The 20364-nt window shown below is 36.1% G+C and overlaps 1 protein-coding gene and 1 pseudogene across 3 annotated transcripts in view; one reads left to right on the top strand and one right to left on the bottom strand.

Annotated features, from left to right (window-relative positions):
- LOC149556942 (histone acetyltransferase MCC1-like) overlaps window positions 1–11802 on the bottom strand; it is a 46623-nt gene extending 34821 nt beyond the window's left edge. For 2 of the 3 annotated variants that reach the window (XM_089831578.1, XM_089831576.1), the window contains exon 1: window positions 11655–11802. Coding sequence is in view for 1 of the 3 variants with exons in the window: in XM_089831576.1 (XP_089687702.1) it covers window positions 11655–11759 (105 nt within the window). In the remaining 2 variants the exon portion in view is untranslated. Of the gene's footprint in view, window positions 1–5688; window positions 5801–11654 lie in introns of those variants that run through there. The other variant, XM_089831581.1, reaches the window with a different exon arrangement.
- Window positions 11803–12695: 893 nt separating this feature from the next.
- The window catches only part of LOC149556941 (DNA (cytosine-5)-methyltransferase DRM2-like), a 112220-nt pseudogene continuing 104551 nt past the window's right edge, over window positions 12696–20364 (top strand).

Raw genomic sequence — 20364 nt, 5'->3', positions numbered from 1 at the left:
AGATACACTAAGTCCTTTACAAAATTGTACTTTTTCAAATTAATTAGCAATTTCTCTTCCCTTAACTTCTCAAACACCCTACGAATAATGACAAACTTACCCAAAAATTCTTTCAATACCTCATTCATGAGCCGCATGAAAGTGCTCAGTACATTGGTTAGCCCAAAAGGCATGACTAACCACTAATATTGTCATTTAGTCTTGAAGGCAATCTTCATTTCAGCTCCTTCTTTGATTCGAATTTGGTGATATCCACTCTTTAGATCTATCTTTTGTGAAATACATAGCTCCACTCAAACAATCCATAATATCATCCATCCTCGGCAAGGGAAATTTGTACTTGATTGTGATTTTATCAATAGCCCTAAAATTTGTAAACATCCTCCATTCTTCATTCTTCTTTAGTGATAATACTGTTGGTACAACACATGGACTTAGACTCTCTCAAATCAACCCCTTTTGCAACAACTCTTATACTTGTTTATTCAACTCTTCACTTTCAATTGGTGTCAATTTGAACATTGTCTTATTTGGCAAAATAGATATTGGAATTAAGTTCATTTGATGACTGATCTTCCTTACTAATGGTAATCCATCAAGCACATTATCGGATACAATATCCTGAAACTCATTCAACAAATCTGCAACTTTTACAAGTGCATCTTCTTTACCATCTTTTGGAATTATAGCACAACACATATACTCATGTCTCATATGCTTTAGGAGCTTTCTTCCATCAACAAAACATATTTTGGAATTACTACATACTTTTTCTTCTATGCCCTTCAATGGCTTTAGCTTATGTTGCACTCCATCCTTTGTTAGCGAATAGGTATGTAGAAATATGACACGGCCTACCCAACAACATATGACATGCATCCATAGGTATGATATCATGTAGTACCTTATCATGGTAGCTTTCAATCTTACACTTCACTAGGTTCTATTCATCGACCATGACTTTGTAGTCATCCTGCACCCAGGCAATCTGGTATGGACACATGTTTCTGCCTCTTGAGCTTTAACTTCAAGACAATCTCTTTTGGAACCAAATTGGCAGTACTACCACCATCGATAATCACATCACAACACTTATCCTCAAAATTGCACCTAGAGCAAAACAAGCTCCTCTTTTGTGCAAGTTCATTCTCACCACTAAGAAAGACTCTTCTATTAACCAAAACTCTTTCCGCATCTTCAGAATGTGATGACTTGGCATCTTCATCTACATAAGCAACTTTGGTCTAGCCTTTGGCTCTCCTATCTATCTTTCCTTGGCGTTGACGACATTCATAAGCCCTATGACCATCCCCAAAGTGAAAACATGTTCCACAAGAAACCTCCTCTTCTAGGCCCTTTGTCCTCTTCCTCTTCCTTTCCTCTTTGATCCCTATTATTTTGATCATGGAAATGATTGAAATTATTTTCCCTCTGATGTTGGCTATCGTTGGCAACATCCTTCTTCTAATCTTCGTTTCGGCCTCCATAAGACCGTCCATCGGATCTTCCACCACAACCTCTTTCATTTTGCCTACTCTCTAACTTCTTATTCAATTTTTCCTCTACTCATAGTATAAACTGGTATGCCTCTTCAATATTGTTCATTCTGAACAAACTCAATTTCTCCTGAATACTTGGCCTCAACCTATTAAGGTAACGGGCACCTTTCTCCTTGTCAACTTTCGCATGGCCTGTTCTGATGAGGATAGAACTCTTTTGTATACTCCTGAACAAATCTTCCTGCTTGCTTCAACCCTTGCATTTTCTTCAACAAATCAATCTCATAATCAACAGTGATTGTCACTTCAATTTATCTACCATCAGATCTCATCTTGTGATTTTCTCCTTTCCTCTTTTGTTTGGCTCGAATTGAATCTCCTACCACAAGAGTTTCGTATAACCCTTCAGTTTGGTCTTGGCAAACTTGACCCGATCCTTGATATCTTCATAATCAAAATATTCTTCTAATTCATTGATCTTGTCGATCAATTCCTCTAGGTTAAGATTTCCCAAAAATATGGGGACCTCAGTCTTAAGTCCTTTCCCAATCTTAGAAATGGCCCTAAAAAGTCTTTCTTCCTTGGTTCATAATTTCACCTTCTCCCTCCTAATCAACATTTCCTTTTTTCCCGAATTCATCCTCACTTTCATCTCTTACTGCAAGATTCATCCATCTCTTCTTGCAATGCTCGCACTAGTCTTGGAGATCTCTAACCTCAAGTGTCACACCTCTGACTCTTCCACTACATTCTCTTCGGGGAGGCATTACTTATCGCTAAAACTCCACGGTCCAGGTGCAAACTACCTCATAGTTGGCAATTTGTCTACGCACTTGGGAACTTCTGCTCTGATACCACTTAATGAAGGGTACTCCCCTTAATGCCACAATCACGTAACAAAAATAAAGAAACAACAGAAATTCACAAGAACAGAAAATGTGCTTCTTATTATCTCCGTAAGTATGGAATTACAGAATTCAAAAATACAATATGCAAAGCCACATGGGCAGTTTCCTTACAATATTTTGTAAGACAAAGCCACAAACAACCACCGAGAACTGCCCTAAAAAACCTTACGAGCCTTTCTTATATAGGCACTTTTCCACCACCCAAGAAAGTTATAGAATTTAGCCCTAACCTTTGAGACCAACCAACCCTAAAATTAACATATTTATTACATTAGAGTCGGCTCAAAACAATTACAAATTATATTTTCGGGTAGCCCAACTTCTACAGGCCATAACCCCTGATTGGCTAATATAATCACTTTTTGGAAATGGCAACTTTTGCTCTACAATGCATTGTTGCACAAGCATTTGCCAACTTGGGTTTGACCTCATTTCAAAGGCTCTAAGGCCTCCAAATTGGGCTCAAAGTTTTTACACCAAAACTTTAGTCCGAAAATCTTCAATAACTTCACTAATACAAATGATATGGATGAACCTTCAATAACTTCACTAATACATATGATATGGCAATGAAACTTAACTAGTAGGCTGATATATCTAAGATGAACCTCCACCTGTGAAATCAAGACATTCTAACTCATATGACCAACATACTAAAAATAGTAAGTTTCCACAAATAACAACTTTGCATTGAAACAACCCTTATTGAAAAAAGATAGAAATAGAAATATTTTTGGGTGATGTAATGTTGCCCTTACACCTAGGATGCTCCTGCATCAAGAAGTTTTATTATCCATGTGGGGATAATTGATTTACCCCCCTCTCAATTATTCGGCATGTTCAATAGAAATAACTGAGAGTGAAATAGGAACTTTTTAAATGACTAACTGAAGTAATCCTATGAAAATAGGAATTACCTAACAAACTAAATAATCCTAAATGACCATTAATATAACATTATACACTTTATTATTCTTAAGAGGTGGTGAGCAACAATGTGAATCATGTAAGTTTCTAATGAGTCAACCCTCAACAAGATTGAGGCATGAAACATTTATGGCATTTATACAAGAGATTTACAGAGGAAACAAATGCTATAGTTTTTATGTAAGCTTAAGGGGAAAAAAATTAATAAAGATGCTTGGCATTGTCAGTTATGGGAGATTCTTGCTACCCATATGAAGGAGGATAGTTGTACATGTAGTGGAAAACTTCAATCTGCTAGCTGCACCAATGTTATTGCAAATTGTGGGTACTACTGCTGGTATCTTGGGACATCAATCACCTTGTAGGGCATGATTCACCTTTCTCCTTGCTAGACATGTGAATTATTTTCCTTAGCAGTAGGGGAGATTTAGCTGGATAAAGGCTGCCTCAAAGTCATTCAAGAGGGATGTGATTCAAAAAATCTGACATAAGAATATGGGTAGTCACAGCTTCAGCAATCGCTGTATGAATGCCATTTCTGTATATCCATCATTGGAGCGTCAGGAAGAACATATCGGAAGGAGGATATAAGAATTTTCCACTGCTGTATCTCTTTCAGCTTGACACAAGTCTTTAAGAGTGCTGCTATGATTTCCTGAATGCTGCAATAGAAAGGAGTTTGGACTTCTAATTTTTTCCTTGTAATCTTTCTTCAGCTAATGATTCATAATATGCTAAGTCATAGGATTCGCCGAATTTCATCCATGAAGTTCGAATTTTAGCGAATTTTTACCCTTTCCAAAATTCACCCAAACTTTATGATATTTAATATAATATTGTTATTTATAATAATATTATATTATTTTAAAATAATATTGAGTTATTTAGTTTAATTATTTAGCAATGCCAAACTATTTTTGACAATTTTGTGGATATATTACTTATATTTTAAAATAAATAAATTTATATAAGTTAATGTCGATTTTTTTTCGAATTTTAACTTTTTCCGAATTTCATCCGGATTTTATGATCAACGAACTCGAATTCAAATTAGAATTCGAACCTTGTGACTTAGATAATAAGTACTATCGATTTCAGTTCTGTGCAAATGTTTATTATTCAGACAATCAATGTTAATCTTCACTTCTGAGATAAGAAATCTGCTTGCAATTATATCAAACCAATGTTATTTCCCACACACCTGAAACACTACCTCCACAAATGCAATCAAACTGTTCGAAAAAAATGCTAGAAATAAGAGAGAAAAAATGGGCAAAATCCATAGAAGATCTTACACAGAGCCACTTAAATGGATTTCTACATCATGCATGACATTTCTTTTGATATGTGCATTGAATGCACTCCAGAGTTTTTCTGGTTGGTGTTTCTTTATGATCCAACCTCCAATCTTTTTTGCAAAATAAGAGTTGATAACTTATCAAGTGTTTGATTCTCAGCAATTATATGTAGGGATTTGCTAACATTAAGATACTTCAATTGTATTAAGTATTAGGAGATTGATCTTCCTTCCCAAGATTTCTTACAAAGTTGGTGGCCATGTAGAAAATTGGATCTTTGGTATTGATCCAGTTACAGCTGAAAACTTTTGCTACCATATCTCCACCATCTTCTGGCTTATTGCTAGCAGCCAAATAATAACTGAAATAATTCTAAATAATAAGAATCCTGAGATTGATTCTCCTCCTGCAACTTAGATGAAACAGGAGAATCTTACATATAAGGCATGTCTAGCCGCTGATATCTGGTATTTATTCCTAAGGATTTCTTACAAAGTTGGTGCCCATGTAGAATTTTGTACATCTGATATGAATCTATCTACATCTAAAAACTTTAAAAGTATCAAAACATTCTTGTGTCTTCTGTCAAATTCCTTTGGATAAACAAGCATTTCTTGGTTATTTGTTCAGAAAGCTTACCAAGGCTACAATATTCACAAACCGTGACAGTATTTTATGATTCCACAAACTATAGTTTCCCTGGTCAACTTTTGAAGTTTATGCAAAATAAAATGTTATATACCACCCACTGTTAACCACTGAACTGGAACACCTAACTTCCAAATACTAAAAAAATTGTGAACAGGAAACACAATGACCAAAATAAAACTGTCATTTGGTTATATACTACAACAAAAAAATCTAACACATACTAGGAAAAGCCTCTCGCCAAATCAGAAATTATCAAAATATTCTGTAGAGCACAAAAGAAAAATGTTTTTTGTATATTTAAACTTATAACTTTATATACTTCAACCCTAAATTTTTACATTAGTAAATCTTGAAATTTAAAACAACAAATCTAGTTCTGATTCATGCTTGAAGTATTATTGTTGCCTGATTTCAAGGCACATTCGACTCTTTAATATTCTCAAGCCCCCACAGAAGAGCACTCATTTCAACTTTCCAACAACAAAAAGTTCTCTAGCTTCTCAGTAGAATTTATTATCTGCAAAAAATATCGAGGGCTGATTTAATGGAGGAAAAGAAAATTTGCATTAAATAAAATTTATCACAAATGACTCCAAAGAGCTTCCTCCTTCAATTCAACATGGCATAATGACATTGGTTTTAACACCATATTATCATTCAAAAATATGGCCATAGATTTGCATTGCATTAAAAAAATAACCAAACAAAAAATACAAAACCACGCAACAAAATACTAATGAACTGTTGGAAATATCACAATACTTTATAAGTTGGTGGGTTGGTATACGAATAAATATCGGTTTAACAAAATGTTAATGAGATATATGTAATATCACTATTATATTGGTTGGGTTGTTAGTTTTTGGGTAGATTAGTTTGTGGACAAGCTTTATAAACTATTTGGCTGGTCAAAGTGAAAGGTCTATATATGCCTATTGTAGTTTAGATTATTCTGAGAAACAATACTTTTTGTTCATTACTATTTCCAGTACATTAATTATGTACCATTTCAATATAGCATCAAAGCCATGGCCTTGCTCTAGAAACTTCATTGGGAATTGCTTTCTCTGCAGCAATCAAGGTTACCAGAATGGAAGAAAAATAGAGAATAGATCTATTGGAAGCTTCTATTTTTCATATAATAGATTCAGCTATAGAAGATTGATACACAGATCTGTGATACATCTCTCTGCTATTTATTTCTATAGTGTGCATTTGAGAATCCATGCCATCTTCATGCCCGAATTGGTTTAAAATTTGCTTGAATATTCTACCAGCAACTTTGATTTTCTCAAAGGTGAATTTTGGTCATTGTGCCTGAAGTGGTACAGCATAGGAGATGTACCACTTCCATTACCATGAAATATTAAAAGGTTTTATTTTTCCTCCTAGCTTCAAAAAAACAAGTAGGGTAATTTCAACAAAACAAAAAAAGCATCAATGGGCTTTCTCTTTGTTTGGCAATGATTTAAGTATCTGCTGGAAAAGTACATATAACGAAAAACACATGTTCTCTTATAATGTGAATAAAACTTGGGCTAAATGTGTTTTATTTGGGCAAGTCATACTAGTCAGTTCCAATATCAAATTGGTCCTTCAAATGCACAAGTACATCCATAAGAGAGTTGCTTAAAGAATGCCCTTCAAAGGTGTAAGGTTGTGAGATCAATAAACTAGGTACTTATTTTTTTAGTGGTTGCCCATACATAAACAATAAACAAACTACAATAATTAATAAAAAACTGTATGTACTTGAACATGGCACAATTGATGCAAGGGAAATCTCTACAGCTATCTCATCCTGACGAAGGTGTTAATATTGAAGCTGAAAGATAGATCTTTGCCTCTGTCAATTCTTCTCTGTGTTCCTCCTATTGTTGATATATGTTATCTCTATTTTTCTCTGCTCCTGTTGCTCGTCAGACTTGTTATATGGAAGAGCTTCATATACTGTGAAAGACTTGGGTCTTTCCATTATCTCTGTTGTGTATCGCATATACGGCATTGTGCGTTAGAGGCCTTATATCTACATAGCACCGTGACTGCTTGGCTTTATGTCTGCATGGCTTACTTGCCGTTATGATTACTTGGCACTGTTGCTGTTGTCTACATCTTCGATGCTTACCATTTTTGGCCTCACTGCTGGCATTGCTTCATTGTCTACCATTTTGATATCGTGGCAAGTTGGTTTATGAATACTTTTATGTTATCATTGGTTTTCTTATCTTTACCGTTTCATATCCTTATTGGCATCTTCGTATGCGTCAATTCATTGATGAGACAACTGTTTGCATTTTGTTACTCATTCTTGTATAGTCTGTTGTCTTCATTTTGGGTGAGATCAATAATTGTAACAGGGATTGTTTTTCTAGTTTTTTTATGTATTATGGAGATGACTATAAAAATACGGAAATGCTGAAGTGAGAATATTCATTGTATCGAGTCTATTCTCTCTGCTCTGAGAATGAGCAGCTACAGTGTTCTATCTGAATCACATTTATGTGTAGCACAGTTACATTATGGGACTTATATATTTGTGTTTTCTAATTTCTTGGGAGCAATACTTTGTTGTTTATAATCAGCTTTCATCTTTGAGTGATCATTAAGTCTGAAATTCATAAAAGGGGAGCAGAGATTTTGTAATTGGTTTTGCGATTCTAATAAAGGATCTATCTTTCTGTGGGCTGGGTTGTTCCCCTCGGTGAGGAAGGTTTTTCCCAGGATAACTTCTGGTGTCATCTATAGTTTTTAATCTGTTGTATTTCATTTTTGCCGCTATATTATATTTTTGGTTAGTAATTTTAACAGATGGATCATGGAGTGTAAACTGAAGTGTTGATGTAAACAAAAGTCTACACAGTGCAATCCAGAAACTAAGCAGGAATCTTTATAGTGTAGGAGAGCAACCTTTAGATTGTTGGTGTAGGTGCTGGTAAGTCCAAAACTCATAAAAGTTAAATTGTTTTTAAATCATGACGATTTATTTATTAAACCTAAGTATGTTCCTCTTGAATGAGACTTTTGAGAGTTTTCATTTTAATCAAAAGTGGGCCAGCCGTATGATGTGTTTTGGAACCTATTGAAACCGTATATGATGTTGTTTCTAAGTTTTGGAGATATTTTGTCACAGTTTTTGGAAAGTATCATTGTAGCGGGCAGTTTTTAAGTTGAAACCAACATCCTTCTCCTCCTAAACAAGGTCGCATCTTTTAATGCTTGTACTTTTGAAGGTTCATAAACCACATCTGGCTTCTAGAGCTTAAGGAGGTCAAATAGAAGGATGGTGGCATCAATTCCCATCTTGAGTTATCTTCTCATTCAAATGTTGTAATATCTACATGAAAGGTGGGTCAAATTTACATTTTTTTTCAATGCTCCACAATGATGCTTTCCCCTCCCAATCCCCATGGTTTCAAGATAAGGATGTCCCCAAGGCACAAGGACTTGGAGAGGACACCCCCCCACTGTCACCACTCAAGACCTGAGGACATTTCTAAGACATCACCCTCAAGGAGAGGCCACTTACAGAAGGTCCTAAATTTAGGGACAGTTTGTGGACTCTGTGTTTTCCCACTATTGCTGAAACATCTAGGGAATCTGAGAAGTCTCACGATTATCCCCAAGATTGCTAGGCATCTCACATGGCAAGAAAATGAAAAAGTCAATATTTTTTAAAAATCAAAAAGTGCTTTCAATCTGTGTGCCACAAACCCTAATCCAAATGGTATATGGGCTCCATCCAAGACCTAAGCACTTCCAAAAAGTAAAAAGCTTATAAATAGATACCTACCCTCTAAGCCTTATTATAAATCAGTATCACCACTAAGTTTCAAAATTAGGACTTGTTGCCAGAAAAGAGTAATTACGTTTGAAAGTGACATTCACCATGAACATTCGTGTAGTTTTCAAGGTATTCATTTGCATTTGGTGGCTTGGGCTCCGCCTCTCAACCTGATCCTATATCACAACAAGAAATCTACAAGGCACTGCCCCTCAACCCTACAGAGGGATTGACCCCAAAACCTCCACCTATCATTGTTAACATGCAATATGATGCTACAATGTTTTTTGATGTTTAGGAGCTTACATTTTTAATTAGTATGTCAAAGTTTCACTTGTGATTTATATACATATTTTTATAATTAAATTTTCAAGTACCATATGTATTTGCACCATTGTCCCCAAACTTAGGCCTTGGCTACTCAGTCAACACAACCTAGGTTTTCCCCCTTTTGGATTAAGAATGGGTCTTTTGCACTTACTGAATAGTGCCATTATCCCTATTCACAAGTAGGGTTGTGTGCTTGTGGATAACATGTTTGCCCCTAGGCATTGGTTAAGTGGCATGGTTACGAATGTACCTATCCTCAATTTCTGTGTTTTTTTTTTTTGTTCATAGCATGCGTTTTTGTCTACTTGTTGAACAACTTTTGATGTCAACAGTATCGGTGTCCCTATCAATGGCAGTCCTCTCACGTTGATGACATGTGTTTCTAAATTAAATAAATTTTATTATTTGGTAGCATGTTTGTCAATATTATGTGTGCCCATGTATTTGAAGTACTCAGTGAGTAATGTGTATGTCCTAGTTCTTAGCTGTTTATTTAGACTGCTTGCCTGTCTGGTAAAAATATTCGTACCTTTATTAAAAATGACATAATAAGAGGGACAGTGTTAGCAATGTTGCAACTATAGAAGTTAGTAGGTTATTAACTAAATAAATATTGATGATATATTAGACTATTTCATCAACAAACTATTTTGTAGATTACGGGAAAATAGTAAATAAATGGTTATGAGATGGTTTGTCTACCTTATTCTGCCATTCTCTCAGTAATCTACAAAACCTTGTGAATATTTGTTTGATTTCAGCTAGCCTTGTTTTGCTTTCAAGTGCAAATTTCTGTTTATTTACAATTTATTCAGATATCTGTGTGTATTTATGATTCCTAAAAAGTAAAAACCCTAAAAAGGGTTTATGAAGTGCTTACTTTCTATTTCAACATAAGCCCAGAAATCTGTATATGTGTATTGAATATTTATCTCTCTTAAAAACCTTGAAAGGTTTTGCATGGGGTGCAAAGGATTAATATGCTGCACATTATATGTTCATTTTTTCACAATATCCCACAATCCCCCAGATCATGTGAATACAATCAATTTTTTTACAAAATTTGATTTGTTTTTGCAGAAGGGAAATATCCCACAAGACCCCAGATCCTGTGAATACAATCATTTTTTTACAGAGTGTGATTTGCATAAGGGACATGCCACTTCCAACATAAAGGGAATTCATGCCGTTCCTAGGTATTTTTCCACACCCTCAGCAGAAATTTAAAGAGTCCATCCGTTAAGTTTCTTTATTCAGAGAGATTTTAAAGATATTTCCAAACACTAACAAATTGCATCCGCACTAAGGCCTATTATTCACGTTTTACCCTAAAGATACAATTTTTGTATTTAATAATAAAGATTTTCATTTTCATGAGAAAAATGTCATAAGATCTGGTCCAGAAACAATCTCTAACCAAAACCTCCGTCAAAGACAATGTCTCCCTAATATCATATCTGGGCAAAGGAACTATTGAATATGCCTTGCCACGTCAGTACTTTATACCTAACCTGAATTTCAATTTTCCAGCATTCTGATTTTACATGGTTTTGTTTTCTTAAAATTTTAATGTTTCTTTCGCCTGGATTAATTTTATATCGAAAAATTACATGATCTATTAAGACTTTTAATGGGAATTACATTGGAAACATAAGTAGAAAAACCTTGAAAAGAAAAAGCCTAATTGCCCCAAGAAACATACGGAAATTGCATTGGAGACACCACCTGTCCCTCAGAAACGCATATATCTCTATGTTTTCCGTCTAAATACAATTTCAAAAATGCATTTTTTTCGTATTTTTAGTCTATTGATTCAAGCAGTTAGATACTGAGCCTAAAGTTCCACTGCAAACAGATTCAGGAATACGATCCAGCAGCAAGTCTAGGTTATCCCGGTAACCCAAGGATTACACGGGATTGAAATCTAGGACGGCCCCACGCTTTCCAATTGTAAGAGTCTATCTATCTCAATTTTGCGTGCGTGATTCCTGGGCATGCCCTGCTGGGAGAAATTCCCAAGAGGGAAAACGAGTACCGAGTTCCTAAGAACAACTCTACACATACGGGCGCAACTCTACCATCATCTATGTTCCCCAGTTATGAATGACAATTAAATGCAGTTAAAATTTAATGACTTGAAGAGCACCAAGCGGTTGGGTAGAGAGTTCAATCCTTGGCAGGATTTATGTTGAGCAAAAATATAGCTTGCCCTCTAAAAATAAGCATTGCATTGAAAAAGAGAAATGAAAAGACAGAAAACCTGGAGCTGGCAAACGCTGCCCTTTACCGTCCATTCGGGTTGCTCAAATTCTCTGCAATTATTTGTGTACACAACGTTGTCGCTGCCCTTGCACGGGAAAGACATTGAACGTGTCTCTCTACATTTAATGGTTTTCTACTCCAGCCCCGAGTCTCCGTTCTACCCTTCCCCTTTCTTTAATAATATTATAATTTTCGCCTCCAGGGCATAATTTTCCACATCGTTATCAGGTGGATACACAATTGACGCTCACCCAATTCTACAATTGTAGTAGGGAAGAGAGGACCAAACATGGTACTTCAATTTTGGATGTGCCCACCTTAACGTTGGGGTTCATGTGGTGATCTAAGGTCGAGTTGGCGATTCCAAATTGAAAGTTAAAAGGTCTATTTGAAAATTATTTGTTGTGTTCACGTTTAATTGGTCTAATGTGTGTCTATTGTCGCATTTTGGTACTTTGATTAGGATGTGCAGAGAGCATAGCCAAAATATTTGTGTATATAAGTTGGGGTGTTCATATGACATTTCATCGTATGGCCACTCAATCCAACACCGTGATCATCGTTACTTCTTCTAGCCACCTTATGCTATAACATGCACATTTACTACATGTCAACTAGTACTTTGATTAGGATGTGCACAAAGCCCAGCCAAAATCTAAGTTGTTTATTGTGTATACAAGTTTGGGTGGTCGTATGGCATTTCATCATGTGGCCACTTAATCCAACACCATGATCATCGTTACTTCTTCCAGCCACCTTATGCTACAACATGCACATTTACTATGCATCAACTGAACTTTTATTAGGATGTGCATAGAGACCAGCCAAAATCTAAGTTGTTTATTGTGCATACAAGTTGGGGTGGTCGTATAGCATTTCATCATATGATCACTCAATCCAACACCATGATCACCATTGCTTCTTCTAGCCACCTAATGTTGCAACATGCACATTTACTACGTGTCAACTTTTCTTACATTTTGGGAATTATAAGTCAACTTTGACTATTTAACACTTTTAGCTTAGGTGGTTGCAGGTAATGAAGTTTTCAAGCAGGAAAGTGATTGCAGGTAATGGTAATGGAGGTGTGACCTGCAACACAAAGGGAATCCAAGAGGAAAAGGAGGAGAAAGAGGATGACCAAATGGTGAAGAGTTTCCAGGAGGAGGAGAATGGATTTAAGGTTGACCATCAAAAGCCGGCTAATATTTCTTTTGACCCTATGAACATTGGGGTCCTACTTGGGCAATCTGGAGGGGAGAGTCCATCACATGTGGTGAATCAAGATTCCAAGGTACCATGTGATGTTGGTCAAAAGGGTCAAGTTGAAGATGTTGGAGGTAGGAAGTGGTCTTTGATTTTTGGTAAAAAGCCAGTGGGTAAGTCATCATTTCTCCCTGTCACTTCAAAATCTTGCTGGGAAAAAGGTGAGTTCCAAATTTTTGTTCTAGACCCCATTGTTGACCATTCAATATCTTCGATGGACCTTACCCTTATTGGTAAATTCTTGGGGGCTCGGTCGGATATTGATACTTTGAGGAATATGGTGAAGAGGAAATGGGCTCTTCAAGGTCAAGTTGACATTACGGCAATGTCGAAAGGTTTCTTTTCTTTTATCTTCACTTCTAGGGAAGATTTGAATATGGTTTTATGTGGGGGTCATGGTACTTTGGAAGAAGCCACTTTACGGTTAAGAAATGGGAACCAGACTTGGATTTGTCTGAGGCTTTCTTCCTAACCACGCCTATGTAGGTCCGGCTGCTTGGGCTTCCATTGTAATTCTGGCATGAAGATATCTTTACAGGGTTTCTCGGTTCATTTGGAGATCTTATAGCTATAGATAATATAGTAGTGGCATGTTCAAGGTTAGTGTTTTCTAGAATCTGTGTTGAAATGTCCCAACTAAAAGATTTGCCTAGAAAGTGGATATTTTTCGAAACTTGGAAAAAGGACAGGAGGTTGAATTTGAAGACCTTTTGAATGCATGTCTCTATTGTAAGAAATTAGGACATTGGGCCAAAAAATGCCCTAAGAAACCTAAGGTGATTAATAAAATGGATTCTAAAAGGAAGAAAACTCAAAAAATGGTGTAGAAACCAAAAAGGTTAAGCAAAGCATACCTTATACCTTTGAGAAGAAAAATCTTGTTAATATGATAAAAGATGGGAATGGTGATAATGGGGGATTGGATAATATTAAGGGTAATATAGCTAAGAGGACAAAGGATTTTACTCCTTCTCCCACCTCAAAGAATGGTGTGGAAGAAGAGGGCATGTAGGATCATGTAGTCTATCTATCTCGAAATAAGATAGAGATGCAGGATGATAGTCGGATGGAGGTTAACATTGAAGAAGGGGAAATTCAAGAGAATGATAATGGTGATCTAGATATAATAACAATAATCATAACCTTTCTTTGATGAACAACTAATGGTAGATACAATTCCTGAAACTAACCTAGACATTTTTTCAAGCAAGAGGAAGCAATAGTTTCAGAAGAAGACAAGAAACAAAAGATTGGGACAACGAAGAAAAATGATAAGGAAGGGTCTTCTTCAGTATCCTCGATTGGAGTGTTAACTAGAAGAAAGAAAATGAAGTTGGTTACTCCTAGGGTGAAAACAAATGTTGGTTCTCTAGGAAAAGTGGGAAGAGAGAGTTTTAAAAATAAGAGAGAAATGGAGAGTATGCAGGATATAGTTGATGGAAAATAGGCTACTATTATGGAATTCACCCCTAAGAAGAAATGAAGATAATAGCATGGAATATAAGGGGACTTAATAGTCTCCATAAAATAGATGTGGTCAGGATTATGGTTCATGATCATAAACCGAATATTATGGTGATTCAAGAAACTAAGATGGATAAAGAGAAAGCAAAAAAATTAAAACCATTTAAAAAGTGTGGTGTGTTGGCTAGTAGCTCTGAAGGTGCCTCAAGGGGTACAATGGTTATGCAGAATCAATCTATGATGTCTAGTCAAATTATTGATTCTAATAATATTTTTTTGGCTATCAAATTTAAGCATTTATAACTAGGAGCTAGTTGGAATCTGATTAACATATATGCCCCAAACAATAAGAATGTGAGGAAAAAGTTTTGAGAGAAGTTATCTAATTTGAAAAATATAGATTATGATGGAAGTCAGATTATGATGGGGGATTTTAATGTCCCTCTTTATGATCCTGAAAAAATGGGAGGTAACCCAAGTCAGTTGGAAGGAAGAATGGATCTAGTGGATTTTATTAACTTCGAAGGTTTAATGGATGTGGATCTTTAAGGTACCAACTTTACTTGGAGCAACAAAAGGGCTGGGGAAAATTGTATTTAGGTTTGGTTGGACAGAGTTCTCATTTCTCTGGATCAGGCCTAGGATTTTACTTGTTCTTTGTCCTTTATTCCAAAGGTTGTGTTTCATCACTTCCCTCTAGTTTTTGTGGTTGACTCATCTAAGCTTAAGAAGAATTTCCCTTTTAGGTTTGAGAAAATGTGGATTCAGCATCCTACCTTCCTTCAAGACTTGAAGGGGTGGTGGAATATTAAGGTGGACGAGTCTTCCCTCTTTCGAGTCACTAAAAAGCTAAGGCATGTTAAAGATATGGTGAAGGTCTAGAATAAGAAATTGTTTGGGAACATCTTTAATAAAAAATCTTTGTTGAAAGGGGAGTTAAAAGAAATTCAAGATAGAATCCAGATAGAAGGCTACTCAAAAGGATTTATGAAAGAGAATGATAAGCTGGTAAGTTATTATGATATCATTATGAAGGAAGACACTTTCTGGTGGCAAAGATCTAGAGCCATTTGGTTGAAGGAAGGAGATAGAAATTCTAAATACTTCCACCTTACCACAATGAAGCATAGGGCAGCCAACCGTATTTCTAGGCTAAAGGTGGGTCCTAAAAGATATTACTGATGAGAAGGAAATTGCAAGTGAATCAGTTTCTTTCTTCTCCTCCCTCCTGTCCTTTGATTAGGTAATTGCTACAGAAAGGAAGGGAGATTTACAGGATTCTATTCCTTCAATTATATCTATTGATCAGAACAAAAAGTTGGTTAGTATTCCAATAGAGGAAGAAATTAGAAAGGTTGTTTTTTTCTTTTGAAAGGGATAAGTCCTCTAGACCTAATGGTTTTCCTATTTTCTTTTTCCAAAACCTTTTGGAGGTTGTGGGAAGAGATATTTGTAATAGGTAAAGGAGCTTTTTGGGGCTAGAAGAATGCCAAAGGAGATCAATTCTACTTTCTTATGTTTGATCCCTAAGAAGGTTGGTGTTGATGCTCTAGAGCTCTTCAAACCGATCATCCTATGTAATTCTATTTACAAAATCATATCCAAAGTCTTGACTTCACTAATCTGATCTTTGAGCAACATAATGGCTTTGTTCCGAGGAGGGAAATTTTGAATTCTATTATTGTGGTGCATGAAAATATTCATTCCCTAGCCTATTTGAATTCCCGAGGATTTGTGATGAAGGTGGATATTATGAAAGCCTATGATAGAGTGGAGTGGAGTTTCCTCTTGAAAATCTTGAGGGCTTTTGGCTTTGGTGATAAGTGCTTACAACTTATTTCACAACTTAATTCAATAACCTCTATGGCAGTCATAGTTAATGGGGCCTCTTCTAGTTTTTTTTAGCCCTTGATAGGTCTGAGGCAAGGGCATCCTATCCTCCCAATCATGTTTACTATTATGGTTGAATGCCTGGGAAGGTACATTGCAAGCCTTATGGAAAAGGTGGATATTCATGGTATTATGCCCTCTTCTCAACCTTTATCTTGTTCCCATGAACAATTTGTTGATGACACAATTTTTTGGGGGTTGGCATCTTTTTGTGAGGCGAGGAGCTTTAAAAAGGCTCTAAATTTGTACTCCAATGCTTTAGGGAAATTGATTAATTGGGATAAAAGTTTTATTTTTTTCATCAATACTCATGTTCATAGACAAAGGAAGATTGCTAATATATCGGGATCCTCTATTTCTTCTATGTCAGGGGCCTATCTTGATCTTCCTCTAGGTCAAAAACCTCCTAACTCTTTTTGGGAGAAACTAGTGGAGAAGTTTAACTGAAAATTGGATGGCTAGAAAGGTAACATGCTTAGTCAACCTAGGAAAGTGGCCTTACTTAAATCTTCCTTTCAATGTCTAGCAACCTATGCTCTTAGCCTTTTTAAAATCCCTGCTAAATATGCAAAGACTATAGAAAGAATCCAAAGGAACTTCCTATAGATGGGTACCAAGGAAAGGAAAAGGATGGCGCTTATTGCTTGGGATACTATTTGTAAACCAAAAAGAGAAGAGGACTTGGTATTCAACCTATTAGAAGCATAAACGAAGCACTTCTTACTAAGAAGGGCTGGAGAGATTTTCAAGAGGATAAAGAGTGGAGCTCTATCTAGAAATACAAATACCTTCAACATGCTTCTTCTTTGTTGGAATTTCTTAACTCCCCTGTGATAGCTAATTCTTTCGCTATTTGGAATACGGTACAAGGGGCTAAAAACACCCTTCAAAAAGGTTGTAGATAGAAAGTGGGTAATGGTAGAAAAGTGAGATTTTGGGAAGATAGTTGGATCTTGGATTATGCACTTCTAAATATGTAGAATGACTTAAATACTATTAGTAGGTATAAACAGATCTTTGGGGTCTTTGTTTTCAACTATTGGAGAGATAATGGTTGGGTGGATCTTGAAGGGGTTAATTCGAGTCTCAAATGTACCCAATCTTAATTGCACTCTTATTGCCTTAATCAGGACCAGGAAGATACTATGTTGTGTGGCATTGATCCAAGTGGTAACTTCAAGGTGGCTTGAGTCTTCAAAGCTAACTTGGATGAGAATCCTACTCCTTAGGTGAAAGTTTGGATGAAGGGGCTTGTCCCTAAGATTGAATTTTGTTTCTGGATTTCCCTTCAAAATAAAGCTCTTCCATTGATAACCTTCATAAAAGGGGCTGCTATTTTGTGAATAAATGTATCCTATGTAAGAATGTTGGTGAAGATATCAACCATCTTTTTATTCATTGTAACATTAGTCAAGAAGTGTGGAATATTCTCCTTGGGTACTGGGTGCAACCTAAGACTCTAATGGATTGTTTTTGAAGCTGGAAGTGTCCTGCCAAAAATCTTGAAGTTAGAACTCTTTGGAACTTTACTCTTCCTCGTCTTTGTTGGGGTTTGTCGAAAGAATGAAACAATAGGATCTTCATAGAAAAGGATTCTCCTTCATGGGTGGTTGGCCATAAAATTTCGAGGGTGATAAAAGAGATTCTTTTGTCTCAAAATGACAATAAAAGAGAATTTGACATTTTTGATCCAATAAGGAATAACTTGGTGAAAGGTAAAGTTAGTCCCCTCTGATGGGTCTGCTAAGGGGAACCTGGGGAGAGCGGGGTGTGGTGGAGTCCTGAGGGATCATAATGGTAGAGTGGTGGATGTTATTGTTGTTCCAATCAGTTCCTCTACAAGTCATAGAGCTGAGGTGTCGGTGGCTCTATTTGTGGTCAGAAAGGTTGTGGAAATTGGTTATCAGAAGTTATGGCTGGAAAGTGATTCTCTAAACATTATCAACATGTTGTATAATAATTACTAGGTGACACAGAATATGGAAGTGATTGTAGGGGAAATTAAAATACTCTTAAAGAATTTTGATAAGGTTCATATTACCCATAATTATTGAGAAGCTAATAAGGTTGCTGACTAGATTGCTAATGAAGCAGTTAGTATGAGGCGAAAGATGATGTGATCAAATGACCAACGATAATGTCGATCTTAAGGTGCTTATTAATTATGATGCAACAAATGTAGTGGAAGGAAAATTTTTGTAATAATTTTGACTTAAGACATAAGAACTTTGGTAATAAATTTGGGCATTATCAAAGTTTGAGGGAGTACTTCTTTATTATTACCCTCTTAAATTGGTATGTATTCTGGGTGGTTTTGGAAAAAGAGTTTAAAAGTTTTAACCCCTTCTTTCAAGTCACCATTTTTCATACTAGATTGCATCTCGTCAGTTTAGTTTGCAAAATGGGTGGAGAGCTAAGGAAGAAGGAACCTGCAAGTTGTAAGCATTTGGAAGGAGAAGGTGACTATTTGGGACATCCTCAAAAAGGGAAAGGTTATAGTTTACCTTGAAAAATTGCATGGCTTTAAACCTCATATCACTGAGGAGTTTTTTAGAAACTAGGCTAAGGAGAAAGTTACTATGCATGGGGTGATTATTTCTTTAACGAAAGATTTTATTGCTAACATCACTGGGCTCCCCATGGTAGGGATCAAGTTTTAAAAAGAAACAAAATTTTCAAATGTTGCCCTGAAGAAATTCCCAAAAAATCCCACAAAACCTTGAAGAAGAAAAGAAATTAGTGAAAGAAGTGGATCTCGATCAGATAAAGGATATATGTCAGAATGCTTTATCTTGCATTAAGGAGTATTTTATTCTGGATGGGACATTTAAACATGTTCACAATTTCCATTGTGTCTTTCTAAAACACTTTAGGTATAAGGATAGTGTTTCCTTCCCTTTCTATTTGAAATTTTCCCCACTTAAAGGTTTGAGTGTTCATAGGAAAAAGGGGAGTAGGCCAGTCCTTCATGAAGAGCTTATTCTACTCATTGTAGAATACTATAAAGATAATTTTGTGGCAATTTCTCTTTCTCCTGGGAAAAGGAAGAGGCAAATTGAGAATGATTCTCTAGAAACTTCTAGTTTGAAGAAAAACAAGGATGATCAAGCGAAGATTAAGAACCTCATTGGGAAGGGTATAGATAGTGAGTTAAGTAGCACATTAGAGGTAGAAGAAGGCATAACAAAGAATAAGAAGAACAAGGTGAATGCATAGTTTGGAAGAGTTAAAGGTAGGACGAAGAAACTATGACCTGAGGAGGTTTCTGAGGATGATAAGGAAACCACATAAATGAAGAATGATAAAGGTGAGGTGGAAACAGAAAGTGGGGATTTCAGCTCTAACAATGAAGGTTACTTTAGCAATTAGGATGATTCTATAGAGAATTTTGTTGGCCCAAGGAGTAATGTGGGCACTCCAAATTCTGAAGCAAAGGGACAGAATGGGGCCCTAAATCAATCTACAGACACCAAGAAAGATACTCTAACTAAGAAGAATTTGGCTACCTCTGAGGAATGTAAGGAGATGGATCACTCTGTAGAAACTAAAGGTGAGTATAATGATGTCATGCATGTCCCTCGCATTAACATTGAGCCTAATGATACTATTTTGGATTAGGAGAAGGATTTTGGAAAATGGGATCATGCTAGGGAGGATAATCTTATGTCTAAAGATGCTCACAACAATCTTGGTCTTCTTGAATCTAATTAAGCTATTGAGGAGGAAGAGAATGAGAAGGTTAGCAGGAGAGTGATGTTTCTCCATAAAGCTAAATTGAAAGTGGATATCTCCCTCCAGGTTGACTCTTGGTTATATAATGAGCTTATGGCTCTAAAGAAAAATGTTAGAGAGCTATAGGGTAACCTTGACAATGAAAAAATGAAAAAAATAGAGCGTGAAGGAAGAGTTGGGAATATCCCTAGCAAGCTCATGGCTTATGAAGCTAAATTAAGGCATCTAGTTAAAGACAATGGTCAACATATGGACATGGTGACTTCTAGTATGTGTACGGTTGTGACGAGCATTGGTAGAAGAAGAAATGAGGAGATTATTTATCCTTTTGTTGTTCAGATGATTGGTGGTCCCAA

Source organism: Cupressus sempervirens, chromosome 5 (genome assembly GCF_028749045.1).
Source record: "Cupressus sempervirens isolate cs-2001-9-10 chromosome 5, ASM2874904v1, whole genome shotgun sequence".
Lineage (NCBI taxonomy): Eukaryota > Viridiplantae > Streptophyta > Pinopsida > Cupressales > Cupressaceae > Cupressus > Cupressus sempervirens.
The sequence above is the reverse complement of the archived record's forward strand: the minus strand, read 5'-3'. Positions and strand labels throughout refer to the sequence as shown.